Here is a 20,770-nt window from a genome sequence, read left to right on the forward strand (position 1 = left end):
GTATTGTTTCCCTGGACTCATTAGATTTTATTTGTATCATGTAGAAAAATAGGTGTGTTTTGTTTTTCTCCCTTGAAGCCCTTTGTTTCCCAAAGAAACGATTACAATATAGGTGTGTCACCTTCCCTCAGGTAGGTGGTATGGAGAAGTAGCTGGTTACTGGGGTTTCCCGTAACAAAGGAAGATTCCCTAAGGGCTGTTGCTGTTGCCAGTGTCCTTGCTGTTACTGAGGGCAGATGAATTTCTGGCTCCTAAATTAGAATTTAGGATTCTGTGATTCATTTTTCTTATGAATTGTGTTGTACTAGTGATGGCTTATCTATTTTGAACTCTTGGGAAACAACTAAGAACAGATGGTCCATATTTTAAATACCTAAAGATTATTCATTTAACTGCTAGAAATTTATTTTAACTGTGTAGTTTTATGGAAATCTTATGTTTTTCTGCCTTTTCTTAATAAAAATAAAGTTTCAAAACATTTTAAATAGTGCATGCTCAATTCAGAACATATAGAGCTTATGGAAAAGTTATTTATTTGATAAATATTTATTGAACACTTACTATGTTTCATTCACTGTACTAGTTGTAGAAGAGATAACTGAATAAAGCTAGACCTTGCCTTTATGGAGCTGAATTGAGTATAAAGAAGAAAATAAAAATCATAATGAGGATTGAATTTTTAAAAAACTGTGATAAAATAATGATAAAAGTAACACAAGCTTCTAAAAAATTTTAAGCTGTGTAGAAGTATATAAAATTAAGTAATAGCTTTTCCCACATACGCTTTTCTGGAGAGAAACCTGTATTTCTCATTTATTAACTTCCTAATCCTGATGTCAAATTATAGTGCATAAAAGATGGAGCATTTAAAATGAATGGTAATTAGACAATACAAAGCATTTTCACTCATCTTGTGGCAAGGAGCTGTGCATTTCTAATCATATTTGGCAACTCGGCGTTTTCAATGAAATCTATGAGTTGTTTCAGAATAAAGTTAAGTGACACAGAATGTTACTTGTAAAGATCAGGGCAGTAGTGCCTGTATAATATCATTTTGAAAATTAAGTGGTACTAAAAGGCTCATTAAAAAAACAAAAACCAAAAAACTGTGGGGCCAGGCATGGTGGCTTATGCCCGTAATCCTAGCACTTTGGGAAGCCAAGGTGGGAGCATCACTTGAGCCCAGGAGTTTGAGACCAGCCTGAGCAACACAGACTCCCATCTCTACGAAAAACAGAAAAAAATTGTTAGGCATGGCGATGTGTGCCTGTAGTCCCAGCTACTTGGGAGGCTGAGGCAGGATTGCTTGAGCCCAGGCATTTGAGGTTGTGGTGAGCTATGACAATGCCACTGCCCTCTATCCCAGGCAGTAGAGTGAGACCCTGTCTCAAAAAGAAGAAAGAGAAAGAGGGAGAGAGGGAGAGGGAGAGAAGGAAAAGAAAAAGAAAGAAAAACTTTGGCTTCCTGTCTCTCCACTTTCTCGGTTCTGCCTCCCAGACTAGCCATTTTTAACTTTTTAAAGCAGTTTATTGTGCTGTTTTCATACCCCAGTACCTGACGTTTCATTCATTCAACAGACATTTATTAAGTACCCAATACATGCCAGTCCCTGAGTGAGGAGATGCTAAAGATATAGTGGTCAACAAGATATGGTGAAATTGTTTGGAGGATGTTCATTTCTATCCTTGAACGAAATATTTCTTTCTATTGGATAATGCATTGAAAGTTGCAAAGAGTTAACAAACTTTTGGAACATGTGATATCTTTGATCATAAGAAAGGGACTGCTTCTATCATATGCCAAGTTATGTATTTATTCCATCTGGCCAAAGTTTCTACATTGAAAATTTATTGACTGACTTTAGTGTTGAGACTTCTCAGAACCTGTCAGGCAAAATAGTGACTATCCTGACAGTTGTCTTTTAATGTTATCTGATTTAGTCATTTGGCCTGAGTTGCTAGGCAAATACCTAGGGAAAATATGATTTGACTTCAGACAAACAAACAATTTTTTAGAGTAGTTTTAGGTTCACAGCAAAATTAAACAGAAGGTACAGAGATTTTTCCTATACCCCCTGCCCACACATGTCTGGCCTCCCCTATTATCAGCATCCCCTACCAGAGTGGTACATTTGTTACAATTAATGAACCTACAGTGACACGTCATTATCACCCAAAGTCCATAGCTTACATTAGAGTTCACTTGTGGTGTTGTCTATGGGTTTGGACAAATTTATAATAACATTTATCCACCATTATAATATCATACATAGTGTTTTCACTACACTAAAATTTCAATGTGCTCCACCTATTCATCCTTTCCTCCCTGGTAATCCTTGACAGACACTGAACTTTTCAACATCTCCATAGTTTTGCCCTTTCATAATGTCATATAGTTTGTCATTATGTAGTATTAAATATGTAGACTTTTCAGATGGGCTTCTTTCACTTAGTAATATGCATTTAAGTTTCCTCTTTATGGCTTGATAGCTCATTTCTTTTTAGTGCTAAATAATATTCTGTTGTCTGGATAAACATACCACAATTTATCCATTCACCTACCAGAAGACATGTTGGTCACTTTGAAGTTTTGGCAATTATGAATGAAGTTGCTATAAACATTGTGTGTAAGTGTTCATGTGTACATATGTTTTCAACTCCTTTGGGTAAATATAATGCCAAGTAGTGCCATTGCTGGATCACATGGTAAGAGTATGTTTAGTTTTGTAAGAAAACACTAAACCACCAAAGTGGCTGTACCATTTTCCATTACCATCAGCAATGAGTGAGATTTCCTGTTGCTCCACATCCTCTTCAGCATTTGGCGTTGGCAATGTTCTGGATTTTGGCCATTCTATTAGCTGTGTAGGAGTAACTCATTTTAATTTGTATTTCTTTGATGACATATGATATGGAACATCTTTTTATATGCTTATTAAGAGCTCTTTGTATAATTTAGATAACAATCTGTTATCAGATATGTCTTTCGCAAATATTTCTCCCAGCTTGAGTCTTCTCTTTTTATTCTCTTGATAGGTCATTCACACAGCAGAAAATGAATTTCAGTTTATCAATTCTTTGTTTCATGGATTATGCCTTTGGTGTTGTATCTAGAAAGTGATTGCCAAACCCTAGATTATCTTGATTTTTCTCTGATGTTATCTTCTAGGAGTTTTATAGTTTTGCATTTTACATTTAGTTCTGTGATCCATTTTGAGTTAATTTCTATGAAGTGAGTATAAGGTGTGTGTCTAGATTTATTGTTTTTGCGTGTGAATGTCCAGTTGTCCCAGCAGCATTTGTTGAAAAGATTATATTTCTCTATTGTCTTTCTTTTGCTTCTTTGTCAAAAATCAGTTGACTATATTTATGTGGGTCTCTTTCTTGGCTCTCTATTCTGTTCCATTGATCTATTTCTCTATTCTTTCACCAGTACCACACTGTATTGATTATTGTAGCTTCATAGCAAGTTTTCAAGTCGGGAAATGTTATTTCGCCAACTTTGTTCTTATCTTTAATATTGTGTTGGATATTCTTGTTCTTTTGCTTCTCCACTTAAACTTTTTTTTTTTTTTTTTTTCCGAAACAGAGTCTCACTCTGTTGCCCAGGCTGGCGTGAGTGCCGTGGCGTCAGCCTAGCTCACAGCAACCTCAAACTCCTGGGCTCAAGCAATCCTCCTGCCTCAGCCTCCCGAGTAGCTGGGACTACAGGCATGCGCCACCATGGCCGGCTAATTTTTTCTATATATATATTTAGTTGTCTATATAATTTCTTTCTATTTTTAGTAGAGATGGGGTCTCGCTCTTGCTCAGGCTGGTCTCGAACTCCTGAGCTCAAACGATCTGCCCACCTCGGCCTCCCAGAGTGCTAGGATTACAGGCGTGAGCCACCGCGCCCGGCCTCCACTTAAACTTTAGTATCAGTTTGTTGATAACCACCAAATAACTTGCAGTGATTTTGATTGAGATGGCTTTGATCTGTAGATCAAGCTGGGAAGAACTGACATCTTCATAATATTGAGTCTTCTTATTCTTGAACATGGACTATCCCTACATTTATTTAGTTCTTTTTAAATTTCATTTTTCAGAATTTTGTAGTTTTCTTCATATAGATCTGGTACATATTTTGTTAGATTTATATGATTTCAAATTCCATTTGTTAATTCCTGGCATATAGGAAAACAATTGACTTTTGTATATTAACTTTGTATCCTGCAACCTTGTTATAATCGCTTATACGTTCCAGGAATTTTTTTGTCTCTTCTTTTCAATTTTTTACACTGACAATTGTGTCATCTACAAACAAAGACAGTTTTTTTTTGTTTTTTTTTTTTTGTTTTGAGACAGAGTCTCACTCTGTTGCCCAGGCTAGGGTGCCATGGCGTCAGCCTCGCTCACAGCAACCTCAAACTCCTGGGCTCAAACAATCCTCCTGCCTCAGCCTCCCGAGTAGCTGGGACTATAGGCATGAGCCACCATGCCTGGCTAATTTTTTCTATATATATTTTTAGCTGTCCATATAATTTCTTTCTATTTTTAGTAGAGACGGGGTCTCGCTCTTGCTCAGGCTGGTCTCGAACTCCTGAGCTCAAACGATCTGTCCGCCTTGGCCTCCCAGAGTGCTAGGATTACAGGCATGAGCCACCGCGCCCAGCCTCCCAACAAAGACAGTTTTATTTCTTACTTCCCAATCATTATAACTTTTATTTTCCTTTCTTATTGCATTAGCTAGAATTTCTAGTAAAATGTTGAAAAGTAGTGGTGAGAGGAAACATCGTTGCCTTGTTCCTGATCTTAATGAGAAAGCTTCTAGTTTCTCACCATTAAGTTTGATATTAGATGTAGGTTTTTTGTAGATATTCTTTATCATGTTGCAGAAGTTCCCCTCTCTTTCTAGTTTACTGTTTTTATCAATAATGGGAGTTAGATTTTGTTAAATTTTTTCTGCATCTATTAATATCATATGATGTTTTTCTTCTTTATCTTGTTGACATGGGGGACTACTACGTTAATGGATTTTCAAATATTCAACCAGTCTTGCATACCTGGGATAAATCCTATTGGGTTGTCATGAATAATTCTTTTTATACATTGTTGGATTTGATTTGCTAATATTTTGTTGAAGATCTTGGCATCTATATTTATGAAAGATATTGGTCTGTAGGTTTATTTTCTTGTAATGTCTTTCTCTGGTTTTGATATTAGGGTAATGCTATCTTCATAGGATGAGTTGGGAAGTATTCCCTAGCTCCTTCTGTTTTCTGAAAGAGATTATAGACAATTGGTATAATTTCTTCCTTAAATGTTTGGTGGAGCTCATCAGTGAAGCCATCTGGGCCTGGTGCTTTATTATTTATTTATTATTATAATTATTGATTCAGCTTCTTTAATAAATATAGGCCTGTTCACATTGCCTTTTTATTCTTTTGTGAATTTTGGCAGAGTATGTCTTTCAAAGGAGTAGGCCATTTCATTTAGGTTATCAAATTTATGGGTATAGAGTTGTTTATTAATAGTCTGCTATTATCCTTTTAATGTCCATGGGTTCTGTAGTGATATCCGCCTTTTTGTTTCTGATATTGTAATTCTTATCTCTTGTCTCTCTCTCTCTCTCTCTTCTCTGTCTCTTATTTTAGAAAGGTCTTACTCTCTTGCCTAAGCTAGAGTGCAGTGGTGTGATCATGGCTCACTTCAGCCTTGAACTCTTGGATTCAAGTGATCCTCCTGCCTCAGCTGTCTTAGTAGCTGGGACTACAAGTGTGTGCCACCATACCTGGCTAATTTTTTCTTAATTTTTAAGAGACAGAGTCTCCCAAAGTTGCCAAAGCTGGTCTTGAATTTCTGGCCTTTAGTGATCCTACCACCTTATCCTCCCAAGTTGCTGGGATTACAGATGTGAGCCACAGTGCCCGCACTCCCCTCCACCTTTTTAAGTTAGCCTGTCCAGAAGCTTATCAATTTTATTGATGTTTTCAAGAACCAGCTTTTGGTTTTGTTGGTTTTCTGTTGATTTCCTGTTTCTAGTTTCATTGATTTCTGCTCTAAGTTGTATCATTTCTTTTCTTTTTCTTTTTTATTAAGAGATAAGGTCTTGCTAGTTGCCCAGGCTGGAGTGCAGTGGCTATGCATAGGTGTGATCATAGTGCTCTACAGCTGCAAACTCCTGGGCTCAAGTGATCTTCCTACCTTAGCCTCCTGAGTAGTTGGGATTGCAGGCATGCACCACTGTGCCCAGCTCCTGTTATTTCTTTTTTTCTGCTTACATTGGCTTTACTCTTCTTTTTCTGGATACTGAAGATAGAAGATTAGATTATTGATTTTATTTATTTTGTTTTAAAATTTTTTTTGTAGCGATGGGGTCTTGTTGTGTTATTCAGGCTGGTCTTAAACTCTTGGGCTCAAGCGAACCTCTCACCTTGGCCTCCCAAAGTGCTTGGATTATAAGCATGAGCCACTGAACCTCAACAGATGATTGATTTTAGATGCTGCTGCTTTTATAACATATGCATTCAATGCTATAAATTTCTCTCCCTAAGCACTGCTTTCACTATATGCCAAAAATATGAGTTGTGTTTTCATTTTCATTTAGTTGGAAATATTTTAAAATTTCTCTTGGGATTTCTTCTTAGACCCATGTGTTATTTAGAAATGTGTTGTTTTAATCTCCACATATTTTGGGATTTTTCCAGCTATCTTTCTGTTATTGAATTCTTATTTAATTAATTCCATTGTGGTCTGAGAGCAGATGGTGTATGATTTCTGTTCTTTTAATTTTGTTTAGGTGTGTTTTATGGCCCAGAATGTAGTACATCTTGGCAAATGATCCATGTGAACTTGAAAAGAATGTGTAACCTGCTATTGTTGGGTGAAGCAGTTTATAGAAGTCTACTATATTCAGTTGATAGATGGTGGTGTTGAATTCAATGATGTGCTTATCCATTTTCTGCCTGCTGGATATTTCCATTTCTGATAGACAGGTATTGAAGTCTCCAACTCTAATATTGGACTCATCTATTTCTGCATGCAGTTCTATTAGTTTTTGCCTTACATATTTTGATGTTCTACTGTTAAGCGCATACATATTAAGGATGTTATGTCTTCTGGGGGAAATTGACCCCTTTATTATAATGTCATGCCTCTCTGTGTCCCTGATAACTTTGCTTTCTGTGAAGTCTACTTTGTCTGAAATCAATGTAGTAGTTACTATCACTTTCCTTTGATTAGTGATGGCATGGTATGTCTTCATTTATTTTTAATCTATTAAAGTTATTAAGTATGAAATGTCTGATTTTCTTAAGTACTAAGTTAGTTGATATCTCTGACGTTTCATTTTGACACTTCCTGTTTTATTTTTATTGTGAAGATACATCCTTATTCTTTCAAATGGATGGTTTGGCTTGTGTTTTTTTATAGCAATTTTTGTGAAACCATGGGTTCAGTAAAAAAAATGAGCGTTATTTTCGAATGAGTTCCTTTGTGGAATCGATGCAGCACAGACAGCTCAAAATATCAATGAAGTGTTTGGGAAGGATGTCGCTAATGAACACGCAGTACATAGATGGCTTGAGAAGTTCTGTTTGGGTGATTTTAATCTTGGAAATGAACCACGGGGGCAACCTGAGACGAAGGTGGATAATGATGAGCTGAAAGCTGTAGTGGAAGCTAATCCATCTCAATCTATGCATGAATTAGCGGCAAAGTTTGACATTACTTTTGCAACAATATTGGACCGTTTGAAACAAACGGGCAAGGTGAAGATGCTGGATAGATGGGTTCTGCATGAATTGAACAAGCATCAGACTAGAAATCGTCTCAAAGCTTGCCTTTCTTTGCTACCATGACACAAAGGCAAACCATTTCTATACCATATTGTTACTTGTGATGAAAAATGGATTATTTTTGACAATTGCAAGGGTTTGGCACAATACTTGGATAGAGGTGAAGTGCCAAAACACAGTCTAAAACTGAATATTCATCAAGAAAAGTTAATGATGTCTGTTTGGTGGTCCAGCACTGGTATGATCCACTACAGCTTCGTGAAACCTGGTCAGTTGATTACAGCGCATGTCTACTACAACCAGTTGGACGAAATAATGAAGATGCTTGTAATTAAGCAGGCAAGATGGGTTAATAGAGACAGGCCAATCCTCTTGCAAGACAACACATGACCACATGTCACACAAACAACGCTGCTCAAACTATAAAAGCTGGACTTGGAAACACTCTGTCACCTGCTGTATTTACCAGACCTTCTACCACTGACCACCACTTTTTCCAGGCTTTGAAAAGCCTGGAAAAATATTCCAGCGCAAAAATATTCACATCGAAACATATTCAATTCTCAACAAGCTGTGGAAAACGCCTTTCACGATTTCATTGCCACTTGCTCTCCAGGCTTCTTCACTGCTGGCATAGCAAGCTACAGTTAAGATGGCAAAACTGTATTGATAGTTTAGGTACATACTTTGATTAATTGTACTGCTTCTTGTTTGAGATACAATAAACTACACTTTTGATTTGAAATCAGAGAATTCCTATTTAATGACCTAATATGTTTTTATATTTAAAGTAGGTTTCTTGTAGACAACGTATGGTTGGGTCTTGTGTTTTTGATTCACTCTGTTAATTTTTGCCTTCTAATTGGTATATTTATACCACTGACGGTCAAAATGATTACTCATACAATTGGATTAATGTCTACCACATTTGTTTCTGTTTTTTATTGGATGCCTTTATTCTTTGTTTTAATATTTCTCTTATGCTCTTTTTCTGGTTTTAATTGAACATTTTGTGAGATTTCATTTTCTGCCGTTTCTTAGAGTATCAGTTGTACTTCGTTTTTTTTCCTTTCTTTCTTTCTTTTTTTTTTTTTTTACTTTTTAAAAAATTGCTTATATTGTTTGCATTATGCATTTACAACTCTTCCAAGTACACTTTTAAATAACATAGTTGACCCTTGAACAACATGGGTTTGAACTGTGCAGGTCCACTTATACACTGATCATCTTCTGCCTCTGCCACACCTGAGACATACAAGACCATCTCCACCCCCTTCTACTCATTGTGAAGACAAGGAGGATGAAGATCTTTTTTAAGGGAAGGGGGTCTCACTCTGTCACCTAGGCTGGAGTGCAGTAATGTGATCCTAGCTCACTGAAGTCTCAAACGTCTGGCAGCAGGTAATCATCTCACCTCAGCCATCCAAAAATCTAGAACTACAGGTGTATGCCACCATGTACAGTTAAATTTTTAATTTTTTTTTGTAGAGATGAGATCTCATTATGTTTCTCAGGCTGGTCTCCAACTTCTGGCCTCAAGTGATCTTCCTGCCTCAGCCTTGCAAAGTGCTAGGATTATAGGCAGGTGCTACTGCACCTGGCAGGATAAAGATCTTTATGATTATCTACTACCACTTATTGAATAGTAAGTTTTCTATTATTTTCTATTCCTTATGATTTTCTTACATTTTCTTTTGTATAGCTTACTTTATTACACAAATAAAGTATAGAATATATACAACATATAAAATAGGTGTTAATTGACTGTTTATGTTATTGGTAAGGCTCTGGTCAATAGTTTCCTATTAGTAGTTATGTTTTGGGGGAGTCAAAAGTTATGTGTGGATTTTCCACTACATGGATGGGTCAGTACCCCTAACTTCTGTGTCATTCAAGGGTCAACTGTATACTGCTTTACAAGTAGCGTATCTTATAATAACAGAACAATTCTACTTCCTCCCATCTCTTGTATCATTGCTGTCATTCATTTCATTTATTACATGTGTACATTAGCATACATCAGCATATATACAAACACATACAAATGGAATATATTGTTGCTATTATTTTGAACAAACTTATCTATTAGATCAATTAAGAATAGGAAAAATAAAAGTTTTTATTTTATTTCTTCCTTCTTGGAAACTCATTCTTTCTTTATGTAGATCTGAGTTTCTGATCATTTTTCTTCTCTCTAAAGAACTTCTTTCAACCTTTCTTGCAAGGCGGGTCTACTGAAAACAAATTCCCTGAAATTTTTGTTTGTCAGAGTAAGTCTTTATTTCTTCTTCACTTTTTTAAATTTCAGAGACAGAGTCTTGCTCTGTCACCCAGGCTGTAGTGCAGAGGCACACTCATAAACTCACTGTAGCATCTAACTCCTGGGCTCAAGCAATCCTTCTACTACAGTCTCCTAGTTAGCTAGGACTACAGGTGCATGCCACCATGCCCAGCTAATTTTTAAAATTTCTTTGTAGAGCTGAGGTCTTACTGTGTTCCCCAAGCTAGTCTCAAACTCTTGGGCAGCACCAGAAAGAGTTTGGCCTCAAACAGTCCTCTTGCCTCAGCCTCCCAATATGTTGGGATTACAGGTGTGAGCCACTGTCCTGGTCCTCTCCTTCACTTTTGAAGGATAATTTCTCAGGGTACAGGATTCTAGGGTTTTTTTCTTCTTTTTTCTCTCAGTACTTTAAATATTTCACTCTACTCTTTCCTTGCTAGCATAGTTTGTGAGAAGATATCAGATGTAATTTTAATTTTTTCTCCTCTTTAGGTGAGTTCCCCCCCACTAGTTTCTTTCAGGATTTTTTCTGTATCTTTGATTTTCAATAGTTTGAATATGATATGTCTAGGTGTAATTTTTCTAGCATTTATTCTGCTTGGTATTTTTTGAGCTCTTTCTTGATTTGTGGTTTGATATCTCACATTAATTTGCAGAAATTCTTGGTCATTGTTTCAAATTTTTCTTCCTTTCCTTTTTGTTTCTTCTGGTATTTCTGTTATGCATAGTTATACCTTTTGTAGTTGTCCCACAGTTCTTGGATATCTTGTTCTTTCCCTCCCCCATCTTTTTTCTCTTTGTTTTTCAGTTTTGGAGGTGTTTATTGGGATATCCTCAAGCTCAGAGATTCTTTACTCGGCTGTGCCAGTCTGCTAATTAGCTCACCAAAAGGATTCTTCCTTTCTCCTACAGTATTTTTGATCTCTAGCATTTCTTTTTGATTCTTTCTTAGAATTTACATCTCTCTGCTTACACTGCCCATCTGTTCTTGCACGTTTTCTACTTCGTCCATTAGAACCTTTAGGATAGTAATCATAGTTAAAGTTTTAAGTTCCTGGTTTGATGATTTCAGTATGTCTGTTATTTTTGATGCTTTCTGTGTCTCTTCAAGCTGTGCTTTTTCCTGTTTACTATGTCTTGTGATTTTTTTTTTTCTTGATAACTAGACGTGATGTATTGGGTTAAAGAAACTGCTATAAATTGTCCTTTAGTATTGTGGTAAGGTGTGGTTCGATGGGGAACATTCTGTAGCCCTATGGTTAGGTCTCAGTCTTTTAGTGAACTTTGTAAACTTCACATGTGTTTCTCAAACCTTTCACTGCCCTTACCCCTGCCCACCCCATAAGTGGGACAGGATGGCTAAAAATGGCTGAGAGTTGGGTATTTACCTTCTCCCACATGGAAGGCTAGAGGGGAAGCATGAGGAGATTTTTTTCCCCAATATTCAGTGTGATGACCTTGTACAGTTCCTGGAGGTAAAACAAAAGTGTGGTTTTCCCCCACTCCCACATGATTGGGTGTCCCTGGAGTTTATATCTCTCAGATTTGTCCACACTGAGCCTCCAGCAATTTTTCAATTACAGATCAGGTATCCTTACCTTGGTGCTGGTTCCCATGGAGGTTGCTGCTTGTGAGTTTTTTGCTCAGGTAAGTTGTGATTCTCTGTATTGGCCTGTTTGTCTCCTAATTTTGGGGGCAGCAGTTTGCCCTGTGACCTCACTTCTCTTACAGATCTAAGAAGAGTTGTAGATTTTTAAATTTGTTCAACATGTTGCTTGTTGTTAGGACAGAGTGGTGACTTCTAAGCTGCTTATATGCCACACTAGAAACCTAAAGTATCACCTGATTTGATTTTTTATGTTTTTGCAAATTTTTCTTTCTGGTGCTGCCCAAAGCAACAGCAATTTGAAAGTATTTGTCATTTATTTCTGAGGTTACATTAGAGCAGAATGTGATTTCTAGGTGTAAACATTATTGGACTATTATAATTTCTAGCAGCAGTAATATTTTTGAAAGTAGCACATGAACTTTGTATAGTTAAAATTTTCTTTTCATCTTAACAGGTAATAGATATGGCCTATTTTTTTCTTAACAGACTTCTTGCCATCTTAACGATCCCCCTCAAAAAAACTCAGGGTTTTGATTTTTTATCATTTTATTTTTTATACTTCTTAATTATCATATCCTATTCTTCCTTTATCCTAAACACCTACCACAAAAAGTAGTAATTTAACTTAATCATTTAAAGCCTTAATTATGTAGTTGAAATATAAGTATTGAAGACCCTTCTGATTGGAAATCACTTGTCATATGAGTTTTAGGCATTGGTCAATTAACTTTCTTTTGAAACAACTTGTAGATTTCTTTAACAACATTTGAGTTGTCAAATTTAGCTTCTTGGCACAATATGGGTTATGTTGCTTTGTTTGTGTAATTGCCTTTCATGTCCAGTGCACCATCTTTTATGCACACTAACTTTATATGAGGATTAGGAAGGTAAGAGCTATATGTCTACAAATAATAGCTATCTCTAGTATTAAAGTGTGACAATGTAGATGTTGGACTGGAGCTGGGACCTCTTTAAATATGTAACTGTAACAGTTTTTTAATATACAGCTAAGGAAAACTCAATATTATTGTTAGGAACCTATCATAGATCATATTCCCTACTACTTTTATCTTTAATTTCAATACTTGTCTATCAATAAAAAACTAATGATAATTGAGTTCACTAAATTTTCACTAAGACTTAAGTATTTATACTATACTGTCAAGAGTGACAATGCATTAGAATTTGAAACTACTAACCTCTGATGATGGTGATGGGATATTGGGAGGACACTTTGTAAAAAAATGTCTGACACTTTGCTAAGCACTAAGTACGATATCCTTGACCTTATGGGTCTTTCTGTCTAACTAGCAAGATTAGATATAACACATGAAATAACTGGTAAGCAGAATTATATAAATATTATGTCTCTTACAAGGTCAAACAGTAGAGTGCACAGATAGAATTAGAGATGTAGGCTTTTTTTTTCCTGGCCTAAAGAACCATTTGATCAGCTAATATGGAATTAAGTCTCTAGGGCTATCCAGGCATAACATTAACTGTTAGAAAAGCAGATATTAAAGGAAAATTTTAAAGGGTATTAGTGAAGGTTAGATGTTGACTGTTGTCCATCTGACAGCATTCATGTATTTTTTCTCCATCACTGTTTATAGTTTCTTGATATTTATTAGAGAATTGATGTTTGTTTTCAGAATCTTATACCATAGGAAATCCATTATTGATCACTTAATATATTTCAGGCTTTCTGCTAAATATTGATGATATAGTGCTGAACAGAATAGATCCCCACTTCATTAAGCTTACAGTCTAATGGTGAAGATTAATGTTAATCAAAGAAGAACACAGTAGACAGAAAACAGGGTACTAGTTGGAATTGACTACAGGGGGCATGAAGGAAGTTCTGGGGAAATAGTAATCCTCTATTTCTTAATTGTGGTAGTTACATGTGTACATACATTTGTCAAAGCATGTTGTACATTTAAAATGGATGCATTTTATATGTAAATTATGGTTCAATAAAGTTGATTAAAAAGAATAACTCAAGCTGGACAAGGGTTGTACATGCATATAATCCCAGCTATTCAGGAGACTGAGGTGGGAGTATTGCTTGAGTCCAGGAGTTCGAGGAGTTCAGCCTGGACAACATAGAACTCCCATCTCTTTAAAAAAAAAAAAAAGAATAACTCAAATAAATGTAAAATTATAGCTGTGCTAAGTTCCACAAAGGAGAGCTACATATGCTGTGACAACATATAGTAGTAAGAATTGACATTGGCAGGGAGGAAATGATGATTAGTACAAGTAAATTATGTGAAGCATGGGTATTGGTGTTAAGGGGACTGTAAAAGACAGAGGTTGGAAAGTCCTTGGTAGATTAAATGAGCATGAAAAAGGCAATTCTGTAGAAAGCAGCAAATAGGGAGTGTAAGGTAGAAGATGGAGCTAAGGGGTAGGTAGGACTAAACCTTTTAGACCATTGTTAAATATTGAGTTGTATCCTAAGCACAATGGAAAGCAGTTGAGGTTCTTTAATTGGCCATGGGACAGGGGTAATGGGGGGTGAAGAGTTCATGAAATTGTATATAGAAATACAGCTTTGGCTATAGTGTTGAGAATGAATTGGAGGAGCTAGGGTAGACTCAGGAAGACTTATGTAAGAAGTTTATTCCAAGGGACCAGGACCTGTAATAGAGTGGTGGTGATGGAGATGGACAGAATTCAGAGTGTATTTTATTTTAGGAGGTAAAAATGACAGAACTTGGTGATGGATTGAATGTGGAGTGGGGGAGGTGTGTAGGAGGACTGCTAGGTTTATGGTTCGAGTATCAGGGTGGATGGTAGTGGCTTCATTTACTGAAATGAGGAGCCCTGGGAGAGGACCCAGCTTTGAAAAAGCTGGCAGGGGGAAGAAGAGAGTGCATTTGGTACTGGGCATTTTGAAATAATTTTCATAAAACAAATTGAAGGTATCTATAACACTGAGTCCAGCAGTTTAGCTTACTTATTCAGCAAGCATTGAGCTCTATGTGCAGTGTGTGTTATGCTAGGTGTTGTAGGGTGTACCAGTAGAGGTATAAAAATACAAAAAGTAATTGGAATTTTAGGAGTTTAGTAGAGTCCTGGAAGGGAGAGGGATGATAGGTATATAAATAATCCTAAGAGAAAATAGCAAGAGCAAAAAAGGAGACTGACCTCCAGATCAGTAAGTTAATCATTTATGTCTGTTATTTGCTGCATTTTGGGTGATTCTCTGTTGAGGTCCTCTAAGTCCAAACTTTTGATGTAATTTGAAGTTTACATTTGGATTCCTGAATAACCTTCACAAGCCACCTACACTCCTTATGGAGCTGTGGCACAACAGCAGGCCCACGACGTCTCACCGTATTCATAAAGTAAAACATAGGCACCCATGCTTTTTTGTTTATTGATATAGTATCTCCTCCTCCCCTCACTCCCGCCTCTTCCCTCCTACCCGCCACGCGACTCAAACAACTTTCCGGAAGTAAGCAAAATTAGTTATCAAGATGAAACTTCTGGCCCAGGCTCCACAGCTGCCAAATCTGGCGGTGGCAAGCTAGATGCCCGTGGGTGTAGGTGAAGCACGTTTACGAGTGACCGGGTTCTTCTCCAGTCGCCACCCAATGGGAATCCCAGAGGTGACAAGCTCCCTTTCCCAGGGGTGGTGCTGGCGTGACGGAGGCCGCGTGTCCCGAGGCGCCCCTCAAGGTGAGCCCTGGCCCCCGCAAGGAAGCGGTCGGGGCTAGGCGGGGTGGCAGCCCGGTCCTCCGGATGCAGGCCCACAGCTGCCCGCCCCTCCCGCCGGTGCTGGCTCCCGCTTGCTCTCCACCCCAAAACTGGTCCAACCGCCAATCGTCAGCCGCTCACCTCCCGACAGCAGGTGACCCATGGCCAATCGCCAGGGGTCTCTTTGCCGGGAGCCGGCAGGGCCAGCCAATCGGGGCGGTCCCCCGGCAGGGGCGGGGACAGGGCAGGGGTGGGAGGGGGTGAAGGGGGTGTCCCAGGGGACGGGCTGAGCCTCTGTCTGGACCGTCTGCGCTGCAACCCTGGGATCTGATCCAGAGGGGAAGGGGCTCTCGGAAGCAGCCCCCAGCCCCCTCCCCCGGAGGCACAGAGGGCAGGGGGCCTTGGCGAATGGCTTTCTTGCTGGCCACTTGCAGAGTGAGTAGACCCTGAGGGTCTGGGAGAGGGGCTGGCCCCCACCCCTGAGTCTCCGGGGTCCCTGCTGCCGGCCCAGAGCCAGGCCGTGTGCGCGAATGTTGCGCTCCCTCTGCCTCCTTCCCGCCGCCCCCTGGGGTGAGTAGGACGACGTGGCTGCCTAGGCCCCTCTTCCCGGGCAGCGCTCCTCACTTCCTCAGCCGAGATGGGTTGGAGGCTGAGGCTGTGGGGCCTCAAGTTCCACCGAGAGGTCATTTGCCACCAAATCAGACTTTGGAGGGAATCTTTTTTTTTTTTTTTTTTTAATTCGTTTTTGTGGAACTCTGTTTTCTATTTGAAAAATGTCTCAGAATATGATTTTAAATACAAAAGTGAAGCTTTCTCTTAATGTGAACGCTTACTTTTGACCTGTTGCCCGTTAGTAGAGTCTTCAGTTGCAGGCCAAGTGTTTTTTCGTGTGTTTATTTTTGGTACTGTGTTCTTCTGGCCTGATTCTGTATTTTTGTGTATAGTAATTACGGATGCTGTTGTTAGTGAGTAGGGAAGGAGGTGGTTTTATGCTTTTTGGGTAGCTTGCAAAAATATTGAAAACTTTGGTATAGTTTTATGGGCTGGGATTCTCAGCCCAGCTTAATTATGGAAAATTGAGTATAATTAATAGACTGGGAAGCATATTTGAATCATGCATTTTTTTGCTGGCATTCATATTGTGTTACAAGTATTTTTGTTATGAAAGATGGAGAGACTTACTGAATAAGAAAACAACTTTTGCTAATCTGAAGTAACACGTGGATTTGCTTGTTGATTAAACAGTTTACTTATAGATGTATTTAGGAAGTTAAAAAGAAATCAAGTAGTTATTTAAGAGTTTCTCAATGGAGAAGCTGGGAGGGATCTTAGAACAGGTTGTTGTAGCTTTAAGAGCTTTTTCAGTGAACTTAAAAACTGCAAATTGTCACGCAATTATCTGTGAATAATCTCTCAGAACACTGCCTCTATTGAACTGAGTAGGTGATAAAGCCCTTAAATGAATAGTGTTAACATCTCTCCTTTACTTTAAGAAAATAGTTTCTTACTTCCTCTTTCTGTGCAGCTCAGCAAGAAACAACTTAAATAAAAATACCGTGTTACTTTTCCTAGCCCAGGGAAGGTATACATCACTAAAAAATCAGATTTTTAGTCTTGGGAGTTTAAATGAGAAACAAGGAAGATAATAGATAAGTTACATCTGTTTCCAAGGTGTCCTGAGTCTGGTTTTGACAGAGATGACATTGTGCTTGGAAGCACCCTTCAATAAATAGTAGGCTGCAAAGACAACCTATTGGTCACATTCATTTTGGTATTTCTAAAATTCTGGGTGGTAATGATTTTTTTAAATGTGAAAATATTGTGTTCAGTATACTCAGTCATCCCCAGTTCATCCCCAGTTGATAAGAAGATTAGCAGGGAATTTTAGTTCAATTTAAGTTTGGTTTAGCCAGGAAAGAACATTATGATATCACCATGTTCTGCTGGTTGGAAAATCTTGTAGTTACATGGCTTACACTGTGTTGATTGGGAAAGAGGATGAAGACAAACCAGTCTGATAATCAGACTTTTATTCTAAAAAGCAAATTTTAGGATGTCCCCTGGAATATGTTGAGTTTTATCAATATCTAAATTTTATACTGTAGAGTGATAACTGATGTTTACAGTGATTTTTATATAGAAAAAGGGATAGTTTTTATGATTAATGTATTTAGAAAATTATATTAATACTTAGGAAGATATTCAATAAAGGGTTAAGCAAAGATTATTATGCTTGAAAAAATAGTTCTCAGACTGAAAATATAATTAAGCAAATTATCCCTCCCTAAATATTTTAACAAACTGAAGTTCTGCCACACATAGGCAGTTAGTCATTTAAAGCTATTTTCCATCTTTCTTATTTTCCATGTTCAGTCATCAAGTCCTGTTATGTTTGCCTTAGTAATAATCTCTTGGATTTGGCACTTTTTTCTAGATGGTAATGCTTTTTAATTCAGGCCCCCATCGTCTCTCACCTAGACTTTTGAAAAAACCTTCTGACTAGTCTGTCACTGGACTCCCCTACCCATCCTTTTAATCCAGAACCAAATCTGACTGAGTTACTCCCGTAATTAAAAATGTGTTTCGACTCCCCCTTGGCAAATTCTGCCTTCCTGGCATGTCCTTTAAAGCCCTTCACAATCTGGTCCTAATTTATCTCTCTTGAGTCTGGACTCAGCTCCAGGTGCTTTACCTGAGAGGCATCCGCTGTGAACTGTTTCTCATTTAGAACATGCCATGTCCTCTCATAGTTCTTTGTCTTTGCACAACCTTTCCCTCTTGCTTAGATTACCCCGCTGTATCTCAAGTGATAAGCCTCAAGTTCTTCCTTTACAGCACCTGTGTTAACTTTTCTGTGATTCCTTCCTTTGGGCAGAGCCAGTTACTTACTCTTGTCCTTTGTGTGCTTCTACAGCACTTTGTTCTTATCTCTGTATTGCAGCCTTCACTAAGTAGTATTGTAAAATTGTTGTTCACATGTCTGATCCTTACGTTAGAGTCTAATTTTGTAGAGATCAGGGATTCTTACTCATCTTTGTTCTCCCCAGGCCTTTGTCCCTAGTCTAGTGTTTGGCACATAGTTGATGCTTGTTAAGTTATCAAAATATGTGACATAATAATATCCTAAGTATATAAACCTTTGCCTCAGTTGTACTGCTCTGTTTTTTTCCTGTGAGTTAAAAGTGTTCCCTAGGCCAGGCGTGGTGGCTCATGCCTGTAATCCTAGCACTCTGGGAGGCCGAGGCGGGAGGATTGTTTGAGCTCAGGAGTTCGAGACCAGCCTGAGCAAGAGCAAGACCCTGTCTCTACTAAAAATAGAAAGAAATTACATGGATAACTAAAACTATATATAGAAAAAATTAGCCGGGCATGGTGGTGCATGCCTGTAGTCCCAGCTACTCAGGAGGCTGAGGCAGAAGGATTGCTTGAGCCCAGGCATTTGAGGTTGCTGTGAGTTAGGCTAACGCCAAGGCACTCTAGCCTGGGCAACAGAGTGAGACTCTGTCTCAAAACAAACAAACAAACAGACACAAAAGTGTTCCCTAAGTCACCAAGCTCCCTGGTTGCTACCAGACATGAGACAGAGGATTGGAAAAAATGTCTAGAAATGATGTTTTTTTTTTTTTTTTGAGACAGAGTGTCACTTTGTTGCCCTGGCTAGAGTGAGTGCCATGGCGTCAGCCTAGCTCACAGCAACCTCAAACTCCTGGGCTTAAGCGATCCTACTGCCTCAGCCTCCCGAGTAGCTGGGACTACAGGCATGCGCCACCATGCCCGGCTAATTTTTTTTTTTTATATATATTTTTAGTTGTCCATATAATTTCTTTCTATTTTTAGTAGAGACGGGGTCTCGCTCTTGCTCAGGCTGGTCTCGAACTCCTGACCTTGAGCCATCCACCCGCCTCGGCCTCCCAGAGTGCTAGGATTACAGGCGTGAGCCACTGCGCCTGGCCTAGAAATGATGTTATAAATGGTAGGTAGATTCCGAGGTACTGTCCCCCACACCACCCCCCACCCATCTGTATGAGCTTTAAGGTAGCTGAAATAATACTGATAGCAGTACTAGCACAAATTGGTTATGGGGTACTGTTAGTATCATAGGAAAAAGCATGTTGGCTAGAATAAGTCAGGGAGACTGCTTTGAAGGGGTGAAATTTGAGCTCATTCCAGATTAGGTAATAATTATGTTTGCTATTATCTCTGTTGACCTTAAAGACATCCTTTGAAGATGATGATAGTACCTGGCCATAATATATATTCAATAAATATTTGTGTCATAAACAAATGGTTATGATTGGTGTGTGTGTGTATGTGTGTGTGAGAGAGAGAACTGTATTTCTCACATTGGAGTTCATTTATTTCTGGAGACACCTTTCAGAACTTGGCTTCTTTACTATAGTGACTAAGCAGCTCATTGTGTTTCTTCCAAAATGTGCCACTTCAACCAAGTTATTCTGCTTACTCCATTGTTTCTTTGCATTCTCTGCATTCCAGAGCATGTTTTTAAATTTGGTTGCCTAGTGTCTTTCTCACTAAGTTTCAAGGTTACACTAAATGATGGAGTTTGCTTGTATTTTAACATTCTTTGTCATACCATAGAGGACTTGGCTGCAGTTGGAACCTATACATTCTTATTATCGTTAAATGAAATTAATTTTCAAAAGATGGCTAGACTAAGTAGACCCTAGTTTTTTCAATGTGGTGAGGTATTTACCCTCCTGGTGAACCTGGTTATTTACCGGGAGATAAACATCCTGGCTTCACAGAATCTTGGAACTGGAAGGAATCTTAAAGTTCTAATTCAATCTCTACCTTTTTTTTATGGTGGAGAAAACAGTCTCAGATAAGCCAAGTGACTTGCCCAAGGTCACACAGTTGGAGACTAGAATGTCTAGGACTAGAGCCTAGATGACTCTTGCTCTTTTAGTATCTCCAGAGAGAATCAGGGTGCTGCTCTGGCGAATCTCCATCCCTTGTTCCCTTTATTCCTCAAACCCCAGTACTTTTTTCAGTTCAGCCACTGATTTTGGTTTGGTTCAGATTCAGAATCCAGATCTGAAAAATAACATCTTACATATTTCTGTAAGAGATTATCATTCCTCATCTGGCCTCCTGGTGCTTTCCAGCCTCTGTTTTTACACCAGCCCTTTAGCCTGGGAGTATTCCTTTTCCGATTATTCTCCATTTTCTTGCGGATTCATTCTCTGCCCTTCTCTGCTCTGTGCTCCATGAGGCTGACCTTTATAGCCTGCAGCATTTGGGATCCTTTATCCCTTGGCTTCTGGTTGGGTTTAGCCAATGGGAAGCAGTGACAGAAGATGGAAGGGAAAAAAAAGCATAAATTCTCCTGCTCCTTTCCTACTTTGATGCAGTTCTAGCAGTCACTGTCCTATAGCCA

General features: G+C 38.5%; 1 protein-coding gene across 11 annotated transcripts in view; it reads left to right on the forward strand.

Annotated features, from left to right (window-relative positions):
* Positions 1-20,770, forward strand: part of OSBPL9 (oxysterol binding protein like 9) — a 167,123-nt gene that overhangs the window by 97,645 nt on the left and 48,708 nt on the right. For 2 of the 11 annotated variants that reach the window (XM_069479960.1, XM_069479961.1), the window contains exon 1: positions 15,661-15,942. The exons of 7 other annotated variants lie outside the window; for them this stretch is intronic. Coding sequence is in view for 2 of the 4 variants with exons in the window: in XM_069479958.1 (XP_069336059.1) it covers positions 15,781-15,807 (27 nt within the window). In the remaining 2 variants the exon portion in view is untranslated. Of the gene's footprint in view, positions 1-15,660; positions 15,943-20,770 lie in introns of those variants that run through there. 2 more of the 11 variants (XM_069479958.1, XM_069479957.1) reach the window with 2 other exon arrangements.

The sequence above is a fragment of the Eulemur rufifrons genome, chromosome 8 (genome assembly GCF_041146395.1).
Source record: "Eulemur rufifrons isolate Redbay chromosome 8, OSU_ERuf_1, whole genome shotgun sequence".
NCBI classification, from domain to species: domain Eukaryota; kingdom Metazoa; phylum Chordata; class Mammalia; order Primates; family Lemuridae; genus Eulemur; species Eulemur rufifrons.